Genomic DNA, 19,637 nt, shown 5'->3' on the forward strand with positions numbered 1-19,637 from the left:
GCTGCGGGGTCAATAATGGCGCCTTCAAAGTGACAAAATCATCTTTATAAATGCAAATGAGCGGATAGTTTGTGATTTTTGATTGTGCACGAAAAAAGCATCACGCATTATGTTTGTAAAATTAAACATTTTGTCAATTTAGCCCAAATATTCGGATTTTTTTTCGCGCGATCGCATTGTTTTCCATATCCTCGTTTCATGTCGTCACGCTTTGTGAAGTTATCTTTAAAAGTTTCACTCCGCGCCCCAATACAAAAAACATTGATCTGCCGCGACCCCCGCCAACGCAGCCTTAAAATATTCTTTCGCAGGTTTTTTTTTAAGGTTTGGTTTGGGTGACCGCTAAGTAGTTTTAAGCAGTGAGTCGAACCGTTTGACTTTTCCGGTTCAGGTTCGGTTTGGGTTCAAGGATTTTTTCGGAATCCGGTTTTCGGTTTCAAAAAATTGAAAAATTTCGGTTCAGCTCCGGTTTGACCATTGTTATTTGAAAACCGGTTCATAAATTTCCGGTTCGGATACCATATAAGTTGCGTTAAATCTATAAATGTATAGAGAATAATCTTTGAATTGTAAGTCATTTAAGCTAAGTTACGTGACGTATTAAAAAAACAGCAACTCATTATTGAAATATCTAAAAAATAAAAATCAACGTTTTATTTAATCGATATTCATATATTTACATAAAATTTCGAACATGGCGTAACTTAACTCTGTAAAATACACGTTGTGACGTCATGCTGGAGTGAACCGCTTTTGTTTACGGGTTCGGGTTCGGTTAAGGTCCATGTTCTTTCAAATTATTCGGTTCAGTTTCGGTTTGGCTCCTCAAAATCTTACAAAAAACGGTTCAGGTTCGGTTACTGTTCGGAAAAAATTGACCCAAAACATGTTCATAAAGTTCCGGTTCGATTACGGTTCGACGAGACCGCAAGTGTTTCATTTAAATACCAAAAAGTTGCAAGTCCAAAATTTGGGAAACCGCTGGAGAAATTTCAAAACACCTTAAAAAAAACACTGTAATCTTGCGCACCGCAAAAATATTCTTGCGCACTTCATGAAATATTTGCGCAGTAGAAAATTTTCTTAGAGGGAACACTGGGCTCGACTCCCTGATTTTGACACACATGCAAACAATCGCAATTAAAAATATATATATATATATATATTATATATAATACCGTACATGAGAACTATTTTTAGGGATAGGTTTTACGCTACATGGGGAAATTTGTAGGGAGAGTATTTAGTGTCATTCGAATTATCAGACCATCATAGCTTTACAAGCGTTTTGCAAATTGTTTGGGTAATCTCATTAATAGTTGTGATATGATTTATTAACCTGACTCCGCGAGACGCTCCCTTCATTTGGCTGTGATATATATGCCTTTTTACAGTGCTTTGTAATGGTCAGTGGCGTTAGGCTCGCTACGCAGCGCCATCGCCGTTTGCTAAATTCTTTGTTCATTTACGCTATGGTGATGTCACCGGATCAGCTGATTCGCTGCTCTTTTTAAGAAAAACGGCGCTGACATAGACAAACAAAAGAGACGCGCGGCGATGCGTAGCGTGGAATAACACTAGGCCCAATCCTTCGCTGAGCCGAATAGCGGGGCCAACAGCTGGTAGGTAACACTTCGACAAACTCTCACTTTCAACCAATTTCGACTGTCTTGTGGTGATCATTATGTATGCCGAGTCCAAACTTATAATACGTAATTGCCGATCAAAAAACTAGAGACCGCGCCCTTGATCAGGTTAAAAATTCGCTCTGTTAACAATGTGTAACAACGGGTAATCGTGGCTAAAAACGGGTTCAAACTGTTGATAAGGATTATACATTTCGGTTTATAATATGTTGTCATTTTTGAACGTTGTGTTTTTTACCATCTGTTTTGTTTTATGTTTTGTTGTATTAAACATATGTAAAACAGTTTAATCATTTGGGTGCATTTTGTGTACTGGTAATAAAGTAAAATGCATTCTAAATGTAATTTTTTGTGTGATAGTGATTAAGATATAGTCTCAAAAGATGACATACTGTACTATTATAACAACTTTCATAGAACCGTTAAGTAGTTTTTAGTATAACCTATTTTCATCAATATTTGAATTCATAAAAACACCCACACTTCTGTGTTGCTTAGTCACAGCCTATTGGGTATTGTATGTTCAGGTCATATTATATTTATTTTGGTTTCATTCTTTTTCATGTTTGATCTTTTAAAAATATCCAACTGGTATACTTTCATCAGTGGTTCATAGCCGCCAGAAACTTTTAGACTTAGCATGGTTTTCAGAAATCCTGTTATATGAATTTTGCTTACGTTAATTCATTAATGTTTGATAAAGAAACTCGGCGCTGGTCTGGAATCCTACCACAATTATTAAATCAACGCACAATATTTGGGTTATGTTGCGAGTTAGCATCTGGGTGTGGGTAGGTCAAGTATGGTTATATTCATTATTTCATAATAATACTTGACCCACTCAAACACGCACCCTAACCCGAATAATGTGCGTTGTTTCAGGATTTTAGACCAGTGGCAGTAACTATTATAGAACTGTGTGTACACTGAATGCTTCTTTATATTATATGATAAAATTGAATAATCAATCCTAATTAATAAGTTTCGAAATTGGAAAAAATAATATTAAAAAAAAGAGTGAAGTGGGTCATTTGTCACACAAAGTTGATTTATGGTCATGCGTTTCAGCATTGTGTTGTTCATGATGGCAACAACTTCAATTACTTTGGCCATTAGTTCATATATGTCTTTGATGGGAATCATATTGCCAATTCTTACAGCAGCCCTTCTTAACAGGTGCGCCATGGACATTGCCGGGTGGCATGAGGAAAATACTAATATAAAACATATATGTATTTATTTAATTTCTTTCTGCTTAGCTCATTGATCCCACAGTACTTTCAATAACCAATCATTAAGCTTTAGTAAAAAAACTTGCAAACAAATCAAGAAAAATATCCATATATCTGAAAAATGTTAGTTCACTGCAAGAAAAAAAGCTTGACATAATGCCATAAGTGAGGCCTTTAAATTCATAATGAAAAGAAAAGTTTGAGTTTAACTGGCTAATATTTGAAATGAGACCTGCTTGTGCCACCAAAAGACTGCTCCATGCCACCCCTATTTGGTTGCAGGCTGCGGTTCAAAAGCGCTGATTTGTCTAACAATTTTAGGTAGTCATAGTTATAGTAGCAAAATACACTTTTGTATTTTTTAAAACATGTAGGTTTAGGGTGTAGATCAGGGGTAGGCAACCTTTTCCTAGTCATCTTTAGGTTGAAAAAAAATTCACTTTAACCTCAGAATTAAAATAATCAAAAAATATGATAAATAGCCTCTTGCCTATTTCTTTATAGAGGTGACAAGACGGAAAATATTCATTGACGGACAAAATTTGGCCTGCAGGGCGTAGGTTGCCCACCCCTGGTGTAGATGTTTAGCTGTTTTTTTTTAAAAAGCGGGTTTCCTGATATTTTACTTTAGAAAGGATTGGTGTGATTGAATCTTTTTCAAATTATGATCATTAAAACTATTTTTATTGGGGTTGTCACAAACTTGTATAATCTTTAAAAGTCTTTGAATTGATTTGACTATTGAAAAGTCTTTAAAAAAACCTTTGTGTTTAAGTCTTCGTAATTATAGTCTTTTGACAATATATATCTGCTTGCCGTTGTAAAACCAATATTTTTCGTTATTGTGATGACAATTGCACTTTTAACTGTTTTTATAGTCAAAAAATATTAACTCTCAAAGTTAGGTATTTGTTTTGAAAAGTCTTTGACTTTTTGTCATAAAATTTTTTGACAACCCTTCCCTGGCACTAAATTATATTTTTTACAAAATGTAGATTGGTTAGATCACTTATTTTGTGAATGAGCATTGCTGCTTGCTATCTGCCTCTTTCTCGCTTAGCATTACCAAGCCAAGATGTCTTAGTAGTTTCCTTTGTCCCAAGTTTTCCGATTTCAAACTTTCCTGATCAAATCCGCATCCCATTTACCAAGCTGCTGGGTTGGCAATCTTCATAGCGAAGGTCGAACCCTCAGCATTACGACGCACGAAAGACTGGCAACTTCATCGGAATCGTCATCAGACCAGGGTGGACTATCTCCGCCACCGAGTAAACGCCAACGTCTTCTCATGCAATCGCACGCCTCGGTGATGAACGGCTCCTGTGCTGAGAATGGAACCTCTGCAGCGATCAAGGAGTCGAGTTCCTCTTCAAAGCAAGGAAATACCACCATGGTTTCCAACGGAGATTGCCCAGTTGAGGCTACCAGCAAAAGCTCGCCTGTAAAATTGACTGAATCCGACATGGAGATTGTCAGAATTGTTGGCCAACATCTTTGCAATATTGGCCTGAAGTGGGTTCAACTTTAAATAATTTAATATCTAAGTTAAGATTTGAACTCCTAACGACTGCTTACTTTCTTCATTATCCTCTTTGATATTACTTTTGTATTAATTTAATATACATGTACTAATTCATTTAAAAAACTAATGGTTTTTTAGTGGAACATATTCAAACTTTAAATTCAATAAAATGTCTACCTTTATTTTTTAAACTCCTATTTTGCATATTAACTTGGCTGAATGCTAAAAAAAATTTGACCAATAAATTAGGAAATTTTTTTTTTTTTTTTGTAATGCAAAGCATGGTAAAAGATGGTTCTTGACATATATACATGCAAAGTTAGACTTATATTTTGTGCTTTTTTCTAAAACTATTCCAACAAATTAAACAACCTATTATTTAAACTTTTCTGCTGATTCATGAAACAATGAGATTGAATATGGAAAACCCTTTGTGTGCTTTACACTAAAAAACGTAAAAGGCAGTTGTACAGGCCTTTTACGCAGATTGCAAAATTTAATAATTCCCACAATGCAATCAAATCTGTGGTAAAGCAACACAACTCTAACTGAACCTGCTTTTTCTTCAGAAGTGCATCTGACTCTCTGATGGCTGAAGCAGGTTGCAAGTTGGAGCATGTTGCTGCTTCACGGTTTCGAGAGCAGGTCATGGAAGGACAGTGGACAAAAGTTGAGGCGACCCTGCTCGATATGAAATCTCTACTGAAGCATCAACGTTATTTACAAGTAGTTTGACCATTTCTTTTATTATTATTGAGTTGACTAAACATGTTCGGAACACTCTAAAGCTATTTTACTTTTTGTAACTTTTTGAAAAGTGTAACCAAGCAAACGCATAACAATGATATGCAACTTGAAAACTTTCAGAAAATGAGGTTTTTTGTTATGGAGCAAAAGTTTCTGGAGCTGTTGGAAGATAGGAAGCTTCTTGATGCTTTGACTTGTCTACGAAATCAAATCACGCCACTGAAGATATATGTTAACAGAGTGCACCAGCTTTCTGGGTAAATTACGCCCTGTTTGCTATACTTTTAGAAATTATGCTCTCATTTTGCATATTTTATGTGGGTCGGAATTTGTCATTTAGGTATATATATACTTAATTCCAATGTGGTATTACATACTTTTACTTATTTACTTGTTTAATTGGAATCCAGCAACAATATGATTACATTAGAATAACAATATTGGTGCCTTGAAGCAGAGTTTAGAATAAGATGAAATTATGACTAATAAAATTAATTTTTACCTAAAATAAATTTTTGACAAATTTCTGACCTATTAGTAATACATCAAAACAATGCTTTGCTGTATGAAGTATTAGTGTCTTTTAATCGCCAGTCACTAGTTTTTGATGTTTTACTGACGTAGAACCCAAAAATTATATATTTTTTCTGCTTTAGTGCAATTACGCAAAACTATAATAATTGCAAAGAAAGAATCGTGTTATTTTGTAAATTTGTTAAGTAAACAGTTGAGCTGAAATACAATGTAAAAAATTAGTATCGCGAAAACATTGTGAAGTGTCATGTCATTTGTATGTAGAAATCGTCTTAGCCCAAAAATAAATCGCCGTTCAAGTTAAAATGACACAGAATGGACAATCCTGTCAAATCAACTGTGTGCAGGTTTTTTTTAAGGTTTGGTTTGGGTGACCGCTAAGCAGTTTTAAGAGACGCAAGTGTTTTATTTAAATACCAAAAAGTTGCAAGTCCAAAATTTGGGAAACCGCTGGAGAAATTTGCGGTCCCCCAAAACACCTTAAAAAAAACACTGACTGTTTGTTACATTGAATTACTTCTTATATCAAATAGATACCCATTCATTCATTGCGATAAATGCAGTACTGACAAGTGACAAATTAAATTAACTAGTTGCATTTACAGAAACTATAACAGCTTTTGTAAATTACACTATTTCATGTTTAAAAATTAATTTATCATGTCAATTTTTCTTTAATAATGTTTAAACATATTTATCTCCTTGCCTTTGAAAGAAAATGACAAAAAATAATTAAATGAATCAAGTTTTCTTTACACTTTATTTGAATAACTGTACCATAACTCAAAAGTCTCTCCGTTGTAATGAATCCAGTCATTCAATCCTAAAAAAATAACTGACTTTGTGCATGCCAGAAAACAGAATGAATGCTTAGTGTCTCTATAATTAGATATGCAAGTATGGTATATATTTTATAAATAGGTATTTTTTGGTAACTTCACTACGTTATATTTAAGACAATAAAAAGTCCACTATGTTTTCTATAAACAGGTTTCTTATGATCGCCACTCCACATGATTTGCAAAAGGCAGCCAACTGGGATGGAAAAGGTGCAAAATCCAGAGCAAAACTTCTTGAAAAATTGCAAGGTAGTTTAGTTTGTTCACTAACTTCAACTTCGGCTTTCATGTGGACTTGCTCTATAGCTGACAAACTAGTTCTATGCGGTATTTATTTTGTGGAAACTTTTTACGTAGTGGTGTGTGAGTCACCAAAAACAAAACAAACATTGTAAAGTGAGGTTAGTCAGCTGCTTCAAATTATTAGTTTGTGTTGTGTTGTTAGCTATTTGAAAGAAAACCTCCTTAAATTTTATTCATAAACCAGATGTTTTTTCTTAATTTTGGATTGAGTATAATTATATACATATACAAAATATATAGATAGTGATTTGTAAAGAATTCTTCTTATAGATTTTCTTCAGGATAACTTGGGAAATTCAGATTCTGTTTGTGTGTGTGTGTGAAAACATAAAAAGTAATTTATTTAAATTATTTTGCTTTTCTTTAATCAGGATACCTTCCTATTTCTGTCATGATGCCTCCCAACCGATTAAAAAGCCTGCTGACCCAAGCCCTGGAGTACCAGCAAACCAAGTGCGTGTTTCACAACTCTGCCGAAAACCTGCACTTTGACACCCATTCCCTCCTGGTGGACCATACATGCCTCAGGTGAAGACTTGCTGCTTTGTTGGATTTTGTTGGGTCGCCGACTACGATAGTTCTATATAATTAGACTTATTACAGTAGGTTAGAGCAGCGGTTCCCAAACTTTTCTAAAACTTTTGCCTGGTGGACCCTTTGCGAATATTTTAATAATTCGCGGCCCTATAAACATTCAAGGTTCAGTTGACCCCTGTTTCTTGTAGTACACTAGTGCAGTTACGATTCTTTCAATATAACAACTTTCTAACTAATGTTAAGGTTTTTTGCTGATAGCAGGTAGTACAGCATAATAGATGCTTTGTGATGTCACAAACGACATCATAAACATGCTATATGATCAAATAATAAAGCATACCTAAAGACAATAATAACGATAAATAACGTTTAAAACATAGACTAATGTTTAAAAACTTTCGCTAAAGTCCAATAGTGAAAACCTTATAGACCTATGTCCCTTTGCGGACCCTCGGGAACTGCTGTACGGACCCTAGTTGGTCCGCGGACCCCAGTTTGGGAACCACTGGGTTAGAGAATACTTCGTCCGAAATTTGCAGATATTGTGGAAGCACTACGAATACATGACTCATAATAATTAAATTTGCACTGATATATACTAATTTATTATGTTTTATTCCCTGACAAAAAGTTCGGTGAAAAGAGAATTTAGTCGCCAAATGTTCGCTGTTGCATTAACGCTTCAGGTATTGGATTGCTGCGAAAAATGGTTGAGAAACCTTAAATCGACCATTTTATGTTTTGTTAGAGCTAGGAGTGAAATTAGTTCTGACAAAAATAGATTGGTAATTGCAAATTTTATGAACTACATCAATCAGAATTTTGTTGCTACCTAACAACACAAATTGCAATAAAACTACTTTGTACCTAGGCGTCCACTCTATGCTACTTGAGAAGAGTTTTATACAGCCTACTACAGTTGTTTAAATTAGTCTATTCAATCGTCCAAGCGTAATAAAAGGATTGAACAAATAACAACGGACAAAGTTTAGGGTTTGCTGCAGAATGATTTTTTGTCATTTTATGACAAAAATATTTGTGAGAGTAGACCATGCGCTTATTAATAGATCATTAAAAACGTTTCAAGCCTGATGTTGTAACTCAATGTTTGTTGTTTTCATAAGCCTGCTTGAAATAGCAAAACCACATTGTAGATTTTTTTGTCGTGATTGCATCTTTAAAACAATCTGCACTGAATATTATATTTGAAAGTCATACAAATTCTAGTTTTCTTTTATTTATAGAGCGCTGCAGCAAATCCTTTTCGGCCTTGCATCTTTATAACAACCTGCACTGTGTATTATATTTGAACATCCCCAGGAATTCTATTTATCTTTGTTTTCTTTTTAGACAAAACTTCCCCGCAGTAACTCACCAGATCTTAAACGAACACTGTGATGAGGTGTGGTATTGCAAGTTTTCTCACAACGGAAAAATGTTAGCAACTGGCTCGAAAGACTCCAGTGTCATCATATGGGATGTGCACCCGGTAAGTTGTTTGAAATCTCAACAAGTACATAAACACTAAACAGTTGCCTACCATGTTTGTATCTAAAAATCTAATATAAAATTGTTGCGTTTTGCAACATTGTGACTAACTCCGAATTAATTGCACATAAATGATTATTTATAAATATTCCTGAATTGTTTTTTTTTTGTTAATCTTGGCGCAACTTAAATTCAGTATATTTTAGTTATAAAATGGGTTTAAAGTTTCCATATATTTGCTATAGAATTTCTGCCTGTTTTTCAACTTGCTTTAAATTCACATTTGCTTAGTCACAACCTACAATTTAGTGCCATTTACTGCTGTGATTTCTGGAGGCATATTTTTGGGTTACCAGATTTTAGTGGTGATATCTGTACATTTTGTAAACTGTAAACAATGTCACCCAGTTAATTTTTTCTCTAAATCTTACTGTGTTGTTTTGTTGGTCAGTGCCCTGAAGTGTACTGTACTGTGTTGCCACAGCTGTTGACCCAGATTACGTTTGTCAAAACATACATGAATAAGAACACTGTCTCTGTGAAATTGAGACTTTTATCTGTGTACCGTTTGATAACCAACAACAACCGTACAACTTAAGGACATGTAAACGTCTTTTTTAAGTGTCAACACGTGCTGCAATAAATGCAATGCAATATTTAACTGTATTTTCCATTTGAATTTAATAAAGACGACATTAAATGATTCAACACTACCAAAAAGCCAGATTGGAAAGTGTCAGTTTTGTCAGTAACAGAATCTGCCTGAATCGCAATGGTGAAAACAAACAATTCTGGTTGCATATTAATAATTGTAAAAATTAAACTTTGTACAGAACTTAATAAAAGAAAAATGTTTATTTGGATGTTCTTTGAAAATATATTTTGCTACTGAAGGCATCATCAGTATCTAAAAACATAACACAATATAAATAAAAAGTACTGCTAGTTAATAGATTTTAGTCTTGTAACATATTTTTTTACGGTTTTGTGTTTCTACTTTTAGGTTACCCACAAGGTGACCCATGCCCGCACCCTCTCCGGCCACACATACGGTGTCGGGTTCCTGGCTTGGAGTCCTGATGACACACATATTATCGCCTGTGGCACAGAAGAAGCATCAGAGCTCTGGCTGTGGAATGCCCTGGTAATAAATACATTCATTTATTCACTTCTCTAATAATTTTGGGCCTAGTTGCTCATTCCTTTGTTTTATTGGTTCATGCAGCATGTTAATGAAAGGTTTATATTTTGCCATTCTGAGACACTTTTGTTGTATCTACTGCTTTATTGCATCAACAAGGTCTGACTCAAAATGAATTTGTAATTATAGATTTCTGATTAATTCATATGTGAGCTGCTACTTGTTATCTTGTTAGTATTGTTGTCAATATTACTCCTAGTAGTTCAAATGCTAATGGGATAACAAATTAAAGTACACACTTTAGCTATGGTAAATAATATGGTCATTTGGATGATCTTTAATGTGATCACATAGGAAGCAAACATTGTAATTGCCTAAGAAATTTAAAAATGAATGCTTGTTCTATCGAAACATTGCGACTTAGTGAATGCCAAATACTGAAATTTAACATTCTTAAAATATTTTTTTTAACAATTTCATTAAGGTACACTATGAACAGATCTACAATGTAGCTTGAAAATGAATGTCAAGGCCAAATAAGTTGAGTTAATCGACATCATTTTCAAAAATATGTTTTGCTACACACCTATCACCATCAGTTAATTTGGGTATCCAATGCCCCACCCCTTTTCAATGTTATTTCTAAAACCAACTAGTACCTGATGTTGATACAAGTGTACATTGGAAAGTCTTTTTTAAGATGATGTTGATTTACTTGACCAATTTGACTTTGACATCAATTTTCAAGCTACATTGCAGATCTGTGTGAAAAGTGTTGTTCAATCCTTTGGCTTAAAGAACTACTATTATAAGTAGCACATAACTTATGAATGTAAACCAACCTATTCACTTTTCTTGCATGATCAGACAGCAGAGTTGCGGACAAAGATGAGTCATTCGTCTGAGGATAGCTTGAGCTGCTGCTGTTGGAGTACCGATGGAAAAAAATATGTCACCGGAGGCACCAAAGGACAGTTTTACCAATGTGTAAGTTAATTTTTTATTTTAAAAATAAATAAATTTATTTTGAAATAAAATTGCTCTTACAATTGTGTGTACGATGGCTGTGAAAATAAACTTTATGCATGATAGGTCTACAAATAAACAACAAGGAAAGATTGTTGGCAGTTTAGATCTTAAAATTATGGCTCACTTTATAAGGCAACGAAAAATATTTCAGTTATATATGAAATAGTTGTTTGAATTGTAATTTACGGCATCACTTGTCAAAGTGTGTACACTATATAAACAATACATTAAGTTTGTGTGCGTTATAGTTTAGAGATGTTTATTGGGCTATGAGTATCAAATATATTGGTCTTTGTGTGATTTAACTAGATGCTTTTAAAAATAATTATATTACAGACAAATTTACGTAACCACATACATAAAGGGTCAGAAGTTATTTGTGGATTTCTGAATAAGTTGCCTAAAGTTTTGTGTGAATTGAGTCTCGTTTTGTAAACAAATTAAAAAATGAAAGAATTTTTTTTTTATGTAAATGAGATAAATATAACTGTTTACCAACAAAAATTATTTGTTTTTTGTTACCTGTTTAATTGTCAAACAGTCTAAAAGGCGTATTTTAAAAGTACGCAAAGACTGTTAATATACAAAGATATCATAACTAACTACATTGTATTTCAGGATTTGGACGGAAACATCCAAGATTCGTGGGAAGGTGTTCGAATCCACAGCGTAGGTTGTCTTCCTGATAACAAGACCATCCTTGCTGCCGATACACAGCAACGGGTTCGAGCCTACAACTTTGACGATATGTCCGATTACAGTGTGTAAGTGTGTGGTTGTTTATTTTAAGAAGAACCGAGGTTTTACCATTGTAATGTATTATTAAACATTATTACTATACATGGCTTTGTCAGAAATGTTTTTGCTGCAACAGTGTTTTAGATTTATTGTGTATTAAAAAGTGTGTTTTAGATTTATTATGTAACAATATAAAAAGTTTCAAGCTTCTTATTTGAATTTCCAACAAAATAAACTAGAAATAAATATTCTTAAAAGATATTTTTTTTAGGCATTTTTTAACAAATTGCTTTGCAAAATTTCTCATATTTTAATATTTTGAGAACTGCCCGAAATTAAATAGAAATCAACCATTTGAATATTTTTTATACTGGATTTCTTATTGGCCTATACGTTTATCATGTAGGATAAAAGAAGATCATGCCATAATGTCATTTTCAATCTCTTCTGATGGACGACTTCTCCTGCTAAACGTTGCCACTCAGGTAAGCATTGGGTTCATGAAGACATTTGTCGTACGGATGCATTGTTATCACTTGCTATAGTGGGTGTTTACTATTTCCTTTGACAAATAATTGTGTCTCTGTGGGCCATCACTTTATTTATAGGAAACGAGGCAGTGTCTGATTGCCTATATAACCTTACTATTTGAGTCACCAACCGTAGTAATCATATTTCAACATATCTATTTTTAAATGTTAGTCTAGATCCAAATTGCCGGTATAATGCAAATATTGTGACAGACTACAAAATGCATAGTTCCACGCCGTGACGCCATTATTGGTCAATATTTGCTTGGACAACATATATATAAGCGTTCAGTAGTTACTTACCATCCCACTAAGTTCATGCCAAATATAATACGTCAGCATTAACTTATTTACTTGCTTAAAATGCTTACCTGTTCGAAATATAAGAAACTAATACACGTTAATATTTAAACAAAATCGGCATGCAAGCCAAATGCTGAGAAACAAGAGTTGTTTAAGTTGAAGGTAACAGTCCTTTGATGGCTAAAATATGAAGTGTTTAAGTTGCCCCTGAAGTACTCAATGGCAAGCCTTCCAAAGCATACAATCTAAAACCATTTTATTACATCATTTGTCCGCGCTAGACCCGACGTCATCGCTTTTTCACCAGTTTCGTAGCCTATTGTTTGCAGCTGTTTGTGACCACTTTTGTGTCATTCTTAATTTAACTGAATTAAAATAACTTTAAAGCATCTTAAAGGCCCTTTATTTGCTGAAAAAAATCCAAACACCTAGTGTAAGAAAAGGGGGTGTTGAAGGCATCTTGCAAACTATAGCCATTTAGATATACGGACCCTTGGGAAGCCCAATTTGTCTATGATCTCAGTCTTTGACAACTGCCTGATTCACTTTGCGTTTGTAAAGGACAACATTCATGCTTTTCAGTAATTAAACAATAAACTCATTTCGCCACTCATTAATATTTTACACCAGTTGAAATCAATAGATTGTGTATTAAAAACTTTGCAACGTTGTAACAATAAATCATTAGGCGAAGGGTTGAATTTTTGTATGGTTTAGTCTCTCTCCTAATGAACTTGCTATAATCCCAATTAGATATCCAATTGCAAATGAATTTCCTAGCAATTCAAGCGCACTCGGTATCCATTGACACGCATTACTCCATATCACGGCACCCCCTTAATCTAATGTATTTACATTGCGAAACATCCATATTTCGCATACGATTTTTGTACGTAAATACTAAGGTAGGAAAGTGGTGCGCTATTGCTGGCATTCACATCTGAAACGTAAATACACATTGAAGACAATAAGAACGCTTTGGATTGATCCACGTATTCACAGGGCTGAAGGCCAATCTACTTGGAACCATGACACTTATTGATTACCTTTCTAAACTTTAAACGGGAACACACATTATGACCTAAAAAGCAACAGTACCTAAAGCAGAAAAACGATAATTATAATGATACTATAATACCATAGTGTTAATACCAACGACATAATAAAGCCAAATACGCTATAATATCCACCACAGAATAGAACTCTATTGTCTGAATAAGACAAAAACCTGTCGAAATAAGTCATGGCTTCTTTGAAACAAGGTCTAAATGGCCAAAAACGCCTGAAACTGTATGTAGAGGGTAGGGGACGTTTGGGGCTATGGGTCTGACATCAGCCGTTTTAGTAAAATGCATAGATTTAGGGCAATGCGCATAGGTGCAAAGATTTAGGGCAAATTGCATATAGGTTAGGCAAAGAGCGATTTTTTTTGTGTTTACATTGTTAAAGATGTCAACAAATAGTTTTTGGACGCAAGTTCTGGTTTCCTCCCTGGAACCAGTCTATATAGGTTGAGATTGAGACAGAACAAACTTGAATGAAAAGAATCTAAACATTTTTTTGGCTTGCTTGGATCGTTCTCGCGCGACCCACTTTTTTACCTTTCCATAGTTTGGAAACCGCGGTGTTAGTTGTTTTATTGCTTTTCACGAAAATATTTTTAGCGCAACGAAAAATGGCCATTTATTACTGGTGAATCGTGGCATACACCAGCGGCCGAATACCATGAATTTAAAAACGGACGTTTAATTACCGACACCGTACTGACAGGTGTTAAAAGATAACAACTGTGTTGTGCGTTGTCGATCTTATCGCTTTTTATTTTTAATGTTTGTTCATTTTTATCTCCTTTTTGTGTCGTTTTACTTTGCGTGGTGTTGGGATACATTCCCTGATTAAGGCATCCTGGAGAGGTAGCCGAAACGTCGGTTAAACAAATAAATACCAAAAGAACTTAATTTCAGTATCTACCATGCCTGTTAGCAACAGCACATTTATTAAAATTGACCATCATCACGCCTCGCTTATTTTCTGCCCAGGGCGTCCACCTTTGGGACATCGAGGATCAAATCCTGCTTCGTAAGTTCCAGGGAGTCGTACAGGGCTTCTACACAATTTTCTCGACCTTCGGCGGCGTTGCGCAGGAGTACATTGCAAGCGGCAGCGAAGGTACGGCGATGAAGTGGCCAAAAAACGCCCGCAGAAACTCGTTTATTTACACTTTTGAAGAACATCGGCCCGGTTTTGTTTTTGTGTACGCCTTTCGACTTTTTCAAACGGCCACGGCATTTGATTTCCCTTCACCAACCGCTATATTATTTTTTGAAAAGCAAATGTTTATAAGATTCTTTTTTGTTGCAGGTTAAATATAGACCTGACTCCCTTATTAAAATTGTTTTTGTTGGCATAACATTAGTTCATATCTTTGTTTACACCAAAGTTCTTGTTTAGAAAGTATGTTTCCCATTTTTAACGTTTAGGTTTTTTGAAATGCAACCTTGCAAGTCATTTACCTATTTTCTTAAAAACAACATTTCTCGTGAAGTACTTATATATTTTTTTTTTAATTTAAATCTAAATTTGGGACATTTTTTAATGTTTACAATAATGTTTAAAGATTTTTCGGCGATTTTTAGTTTACATCGCTGATACAACGGCTATCTACACGTAATTTCACCACAACATTTGCAAACGAATCGCCATTCTTTGAAGTAGCATATCACCAGAACTAAAATATTTATAACGGAGTGTTGCTCTTCCAGCAGTATATATAATAGATCGACGTTTCGACGTACTATACAGAACGTTTTCGTCAGGATACTGACGCATCGTGCAAAACAGATTCATTATAAATCGAGAATAACAATTTGTGCGATTAAAAACCCGCACCAATGCTCATTGGTGTAAGAGCGCGCGATAGCTTATCGGCATTAGAACGTCAGTTTTTACGTCGATCTATTATATATACTGCTGGAAGAGCAACACTCCTTTATATATTATGCCTGGCAGCAATAGATTCTTTCTAAAATATTTAGTTCTTTTACGTTTTTTGATCGCCTTTCAGACAACAAAGTCTACATCTGGCATCGGTCAAGCGAAAAGCCAATCGAAACCCTGTCGGGCCACACCAAAACTGTGAACTGTGTGTCGTGGAACAGCGCCATTCCTAACATGATCGCCAGCGTTTCCGACGACTGCACCATAAGGATATGGGGGCCGCAAATTCCACTGGACTCCGGTAAGAGACCTTTCATCATCCCACCAAAAAATATTGACGTTACTGGCTATTTTTTTCCCTCAAATAACCGTTGCCTGAAAGACACACACACATGTGTGTTCGACACTTGTGATCTAGCCCTTCTAAAGCTGCTTTTTAACCAACGATTACGGCTTACGATAACTGTTTGCTTTGATTGAATAGTATATCTTTGCATGAGAGGGAAATCTAACTTTTGCTAAATTTGAGCAAAATGCATTTCGCAATGTTTTAGACTTAGAGCAAGGGCGGGCAACCTGCGGCTCGCGGACCAGATTCGGCCCGCCAACGCAAATCATGCTGCCCGCGACCAATTTTACAAACTGTGCTCAAGGCCATTCCTCATATTTTTTTGACTATTTCAACTATACGTATAAGGAATATTTTTTGCTTTGCGCAAATACGGTTCCACCATCGAGTGTAACATTTATAGTCAACCCCCTTTCTAATTGCGAAATACCATAGTTTTATCCCTGATTTTGTTGGGGTTGGTATAATAAGGTGCGTAAAGCAGACACAGGTGAAGTTTAACAGCCGTACAGACCTCGCGACTAAAAAAGGTTGCCCACCCCTGTAAATGGTATGAAGAATATTACCTCCCCACCCTCTCCCCAACAAAATTTGTCTTTTTCTTATGATACCCCAATAAGTGTTGCCTGGAGTGTTTTCGATAAATCAAAGCGCAAAGCGCCCTTTCTCTCGTGATAAGGGTTAATTGACGTGTAGGGTTTGATGAGGGAAAACGGGGGAAATTAATCAATATCAATTGATTGGAGTACATTCAGAGGTAATTTCTCCTAACAACAAGGTCCATGCGTTCTTTGCTTGCTTGACCACTGTGCGTATACTCAGTTGAATATAGTCTTTACTTTTATATGACGTTTTTCCAGTCAACATAATTCAATTTTTTTTGTTTTAAACTAAAAAATTATAAAAAAAAAATTCGATAAATTTTCTTGGCATATATATCAATTAAGATCAACATTACATGACTTACAAACACAAAAGCAGTACGTTAATGTAGAATCATATTTCACGCCAATGGGAGCATTAACTTTGGCTTAAACATATACTTACGAGCTAATAACCGAATAGGTTCAAAATGTGGCTCGCCTGTGCTTCTACGTAAATCGTCAACAAAAATTGCATGACTCAATGTTTAAAAAGCAGACTAAAACAAGGATTAGACGTCAAAAAAACGCCCGATTTCGGTAAGTCTCTAGGCATCCCCAGATGTGATGTTTCTTCAACTCAGTTTTATTTATATGTAGACTCGGACGAGGAGGAAACGGCGAAGTCGACGACCTACTCCACAGGACTGTGACCCTTGCCTCTCGCCACTTTTCCATAGGTTGTTTTTAGCTGTTGAACGACGCGTCCCGTCGGTTGGCACCAACCAAGACAAGCGAACGACCGACGGACATGCCGACTTTCGGAAAACACACGCACACTCTCCTAAGGCACACGAATGACTTCAGCGCGGGATTTTTCTCTCAAGATCGCAGGCAGCTTGGAAAGCGACGCATTTGCGGGCCTTCGTTCGTTACCGTCGTAATTTGATTCTGCGTATTGTTAACGCTCTTCGCGTTTTTTCTACAGTAAGTAACGAGACACGTCGAGACGTTAACGCCCTTATAGTGGACAGGGCAATGACAATACAAACATTCCTTTAAGTCGGTTGTTCTTAAACTGTGTTCCGCGGCACACCAATGTCCCTCCAGAGGTTCTCCACAGTTTTTTTTTCTTAATAGGGAAAACAACAGTTATGCTATCAAGCCAGCATTAGCTATTTTACGGCATACTGTCTTAAAGAGACTAACAATATTATGGTTTTGGCCTTTTGTTTACCGTGTAAAAAGGATCTCAAAATGCAAGCCAGTCGCAATAAAATTTTTGGAATATTTTTTAAGGTATGCGGTAATATTTGTTAGAGGTTTTACTTCGCCATGAGCTAAAAAAGTTTTAAGAACCACTGCTTTATCCACCCTCGTTTGTCCCTGGCAAATAATTTTCATTTTTCTCCAGCAATAATTGTGTAGTTAACGTTATGTTAGAGTCACATTGCGACAGCTTCTTTTTCGCTTACCAAGTGAGTTTATTTAAGATGCTGAAATGCGGATTTGGCCTTTTCTACAGCGCTATTCGTTTTTAACGTATTCCGAGTGTAACGTTTACTTCGACGTCTTTCGTCAGCATATTTACGACGGGTTGGCGACTAACTGCTATTTAGTGAATTACTGTTGGTTCGTATTGTTAGTTATAAATGAAATTGAGTGGACTCGCTATTCACGCGATACGCTTTGGCCTGTTAGTTAACACCAATAGGCGACTATTTATCACCAAATACTCAAATCCCGGTAGGCTGTTTTGCATCTGATCCCCGCTCTGTACTGAAATAAGCGTATTTTTTAACATTTTTTTACTGACTCGTGCACCGCAAGTGGTCAACGCTATGCGGCGGCTCATCAAGGTTTAACCTTCAGCACGTGATATGGGCTGTATTGACAGGGTTGCCAAAAAATCTTTGATTTAAAAAAAAATTTTAGTCTTTAAAAAACCTTTATGTTTTTTCAAAAATCTTTAAATTAATATTATGTCCAGCTTAAGTTATGCATTTCGAAAATGCCGGTAAAAAAACAATTGAAATATAGGTTTTGTTGTGTTGACCATGACATTTATGCTGTTTAGTTTTCGAATTATATGTAAAAACGTCGAAGGATCCAAGTTTAGGTCTTGAAAAACCTACAAATTGTCTTTAGAAATTCTCTGGTGTTTTATAAAATATGTTTGTCAACCCTGATTGAGATGAACGCGCGGTAATGGTATATGTGCACATTGTTGCGTCCAACTCTTAACGGCGTCTTTCTTTGGCTATAGCCGCTATAGCATACCAGCTCCTCGCCATTACCGCCTTTGCCTTCCACGCTGAGATCAAGCTTTTTCGATTTTGCGCGGTTTTAAGGTTGATACCACTTAAAAACTTATACCATTGCTGACTTTTTCACGCCAGTTGCACTATTCTTATTTCACAGTAATTGTGCCGGGCAACAATACCAAAGGTTACGCATAAAGGTGAAAACATTTGTCAGTCTAGAAAAATAGTAAAATGTATCTGTGTTGCAGGCGGCGCGCCTCATTTTCTGTTTTGGTGTCGTTTCAAACTTTTAACACCACACATTTGGAGCCCTTTAACCAGTGGTGTGTTTGTGCATTGACCAAGCATCACTCACATTTCTCTCGCGCCGAGGGTCTAACACTTGATGGACTCTGAAATCTATTTAGATTTGGTTCTCGGCGTACGCGTATCGTCGTATGATAAATTCTTTTTTTCCTAGCCCACATAACGCTCTCATTTTGTCGTGCCTTTTCGCTCCACCAGCTATACTTTTTTTTACGTTTTTCCTGTCCTTGCATGCAAAATGTGGGGTTTTCGGCTGTAATGACAATGTCGACTGGTTTCACCAAGCGACTCTGTTAGAAAATGCAAGCTAAAGGGCAAACTCGCCAAATCAGTCGTGATTTACCCATCCCTCGCCTCCGGATTGCTTTCAAAACAGCCGATTTATTTTATCCAGATGGTTTAACTTCGGTTTGCGGCCAAAACAGGCTAAAAGCTGGCGTTGCCAATCGCTGATACATATCCTATCATTTGCTTAGTTTGTTCCAACGTTTCAAACGGGAAAAGAACACTGACAATGCGGTGAAAAAGTCTTAGAGGTCGCTTTTTGCTGTGGCCAATCGTCTTGTGTTCGCGCGTATTTACCCCCATTGGTCGCGACAGCAAATCGTTTT

At 35.8% G+C, this 19,637-nt stretch overlaps 1 protein-coding gene across 1 annotated transcript; it reads left to right on the forward strand.

Annotated features, from left to right (window-relative positions):
- Positions 1-1,611: 1,611 nt before the first annotated feature.
- On the forward strand, positions 1,612-19,637 carry LOC146140877 (WD repeat-containing protein 26-like). Its single transcript, XM_083391099.1, has 13 exons — positions 1,612-4,390; positions 4,970-5,126; positions 5,268-5,404; positions 6,672-6,769; positions 7,195-7,351; positions 8,711-8,849; positions 9,852-9,992; positions 10,857-10,976; positions 11,637-11,782; positions 12,163-12,241; positions 14,629-14,758; positions 15,654-15,827; positions 17,117-19,637. The coding sequence occupies exons 1-13, from the start codon at positions 4,167-4,169 to the stop codon at positions 17,167-17,169; spliced, it is 1,755 nt and encodes a 584-aa protein (XP_083247225.1). The 5' UTR covers positions 1,612-4,166; the 3' UTR covers positions 17,170-19,637.

This window comes from Ascidiella aspersa, chromosome 6 (genome assembly GCF_963924565.1).
Source record: "Ascidiella aspersa chromosome 6, kaAscAspe10.2, whole genome shotgun sequence".
In the NCBI taxonomy this organism is placed as follows: Eukaryota; Metazoa; Chordata; class Ascidiacea; order Phlebobranchia; family Ascidiidae; genus Ascidiella; species Ascidiella aspersa.

Coding starts and splice junctions, on each gene's coding strand:
- LOC146140877 (XM_083391099.1), top strand. CDS start 4,167: ATGCAATCGCACGCCTCGGTGATGAACGGCTCCTGTGCTGAGAATGGA. Junction 5,405..6,671: donor AGAGTGCACCAGCTTTCTGG/GTAAATTACGCC, acceptor TTCTATAAACAG/GTTTCTTATGATCGCCACTC. Junction 15,828..17,116: donor GCAAATTCCACTGGACTCCG/GTAAGAGACCTT, acceptor ATTTATATGTAG/ACTCGGACGAGGAGGAAACG.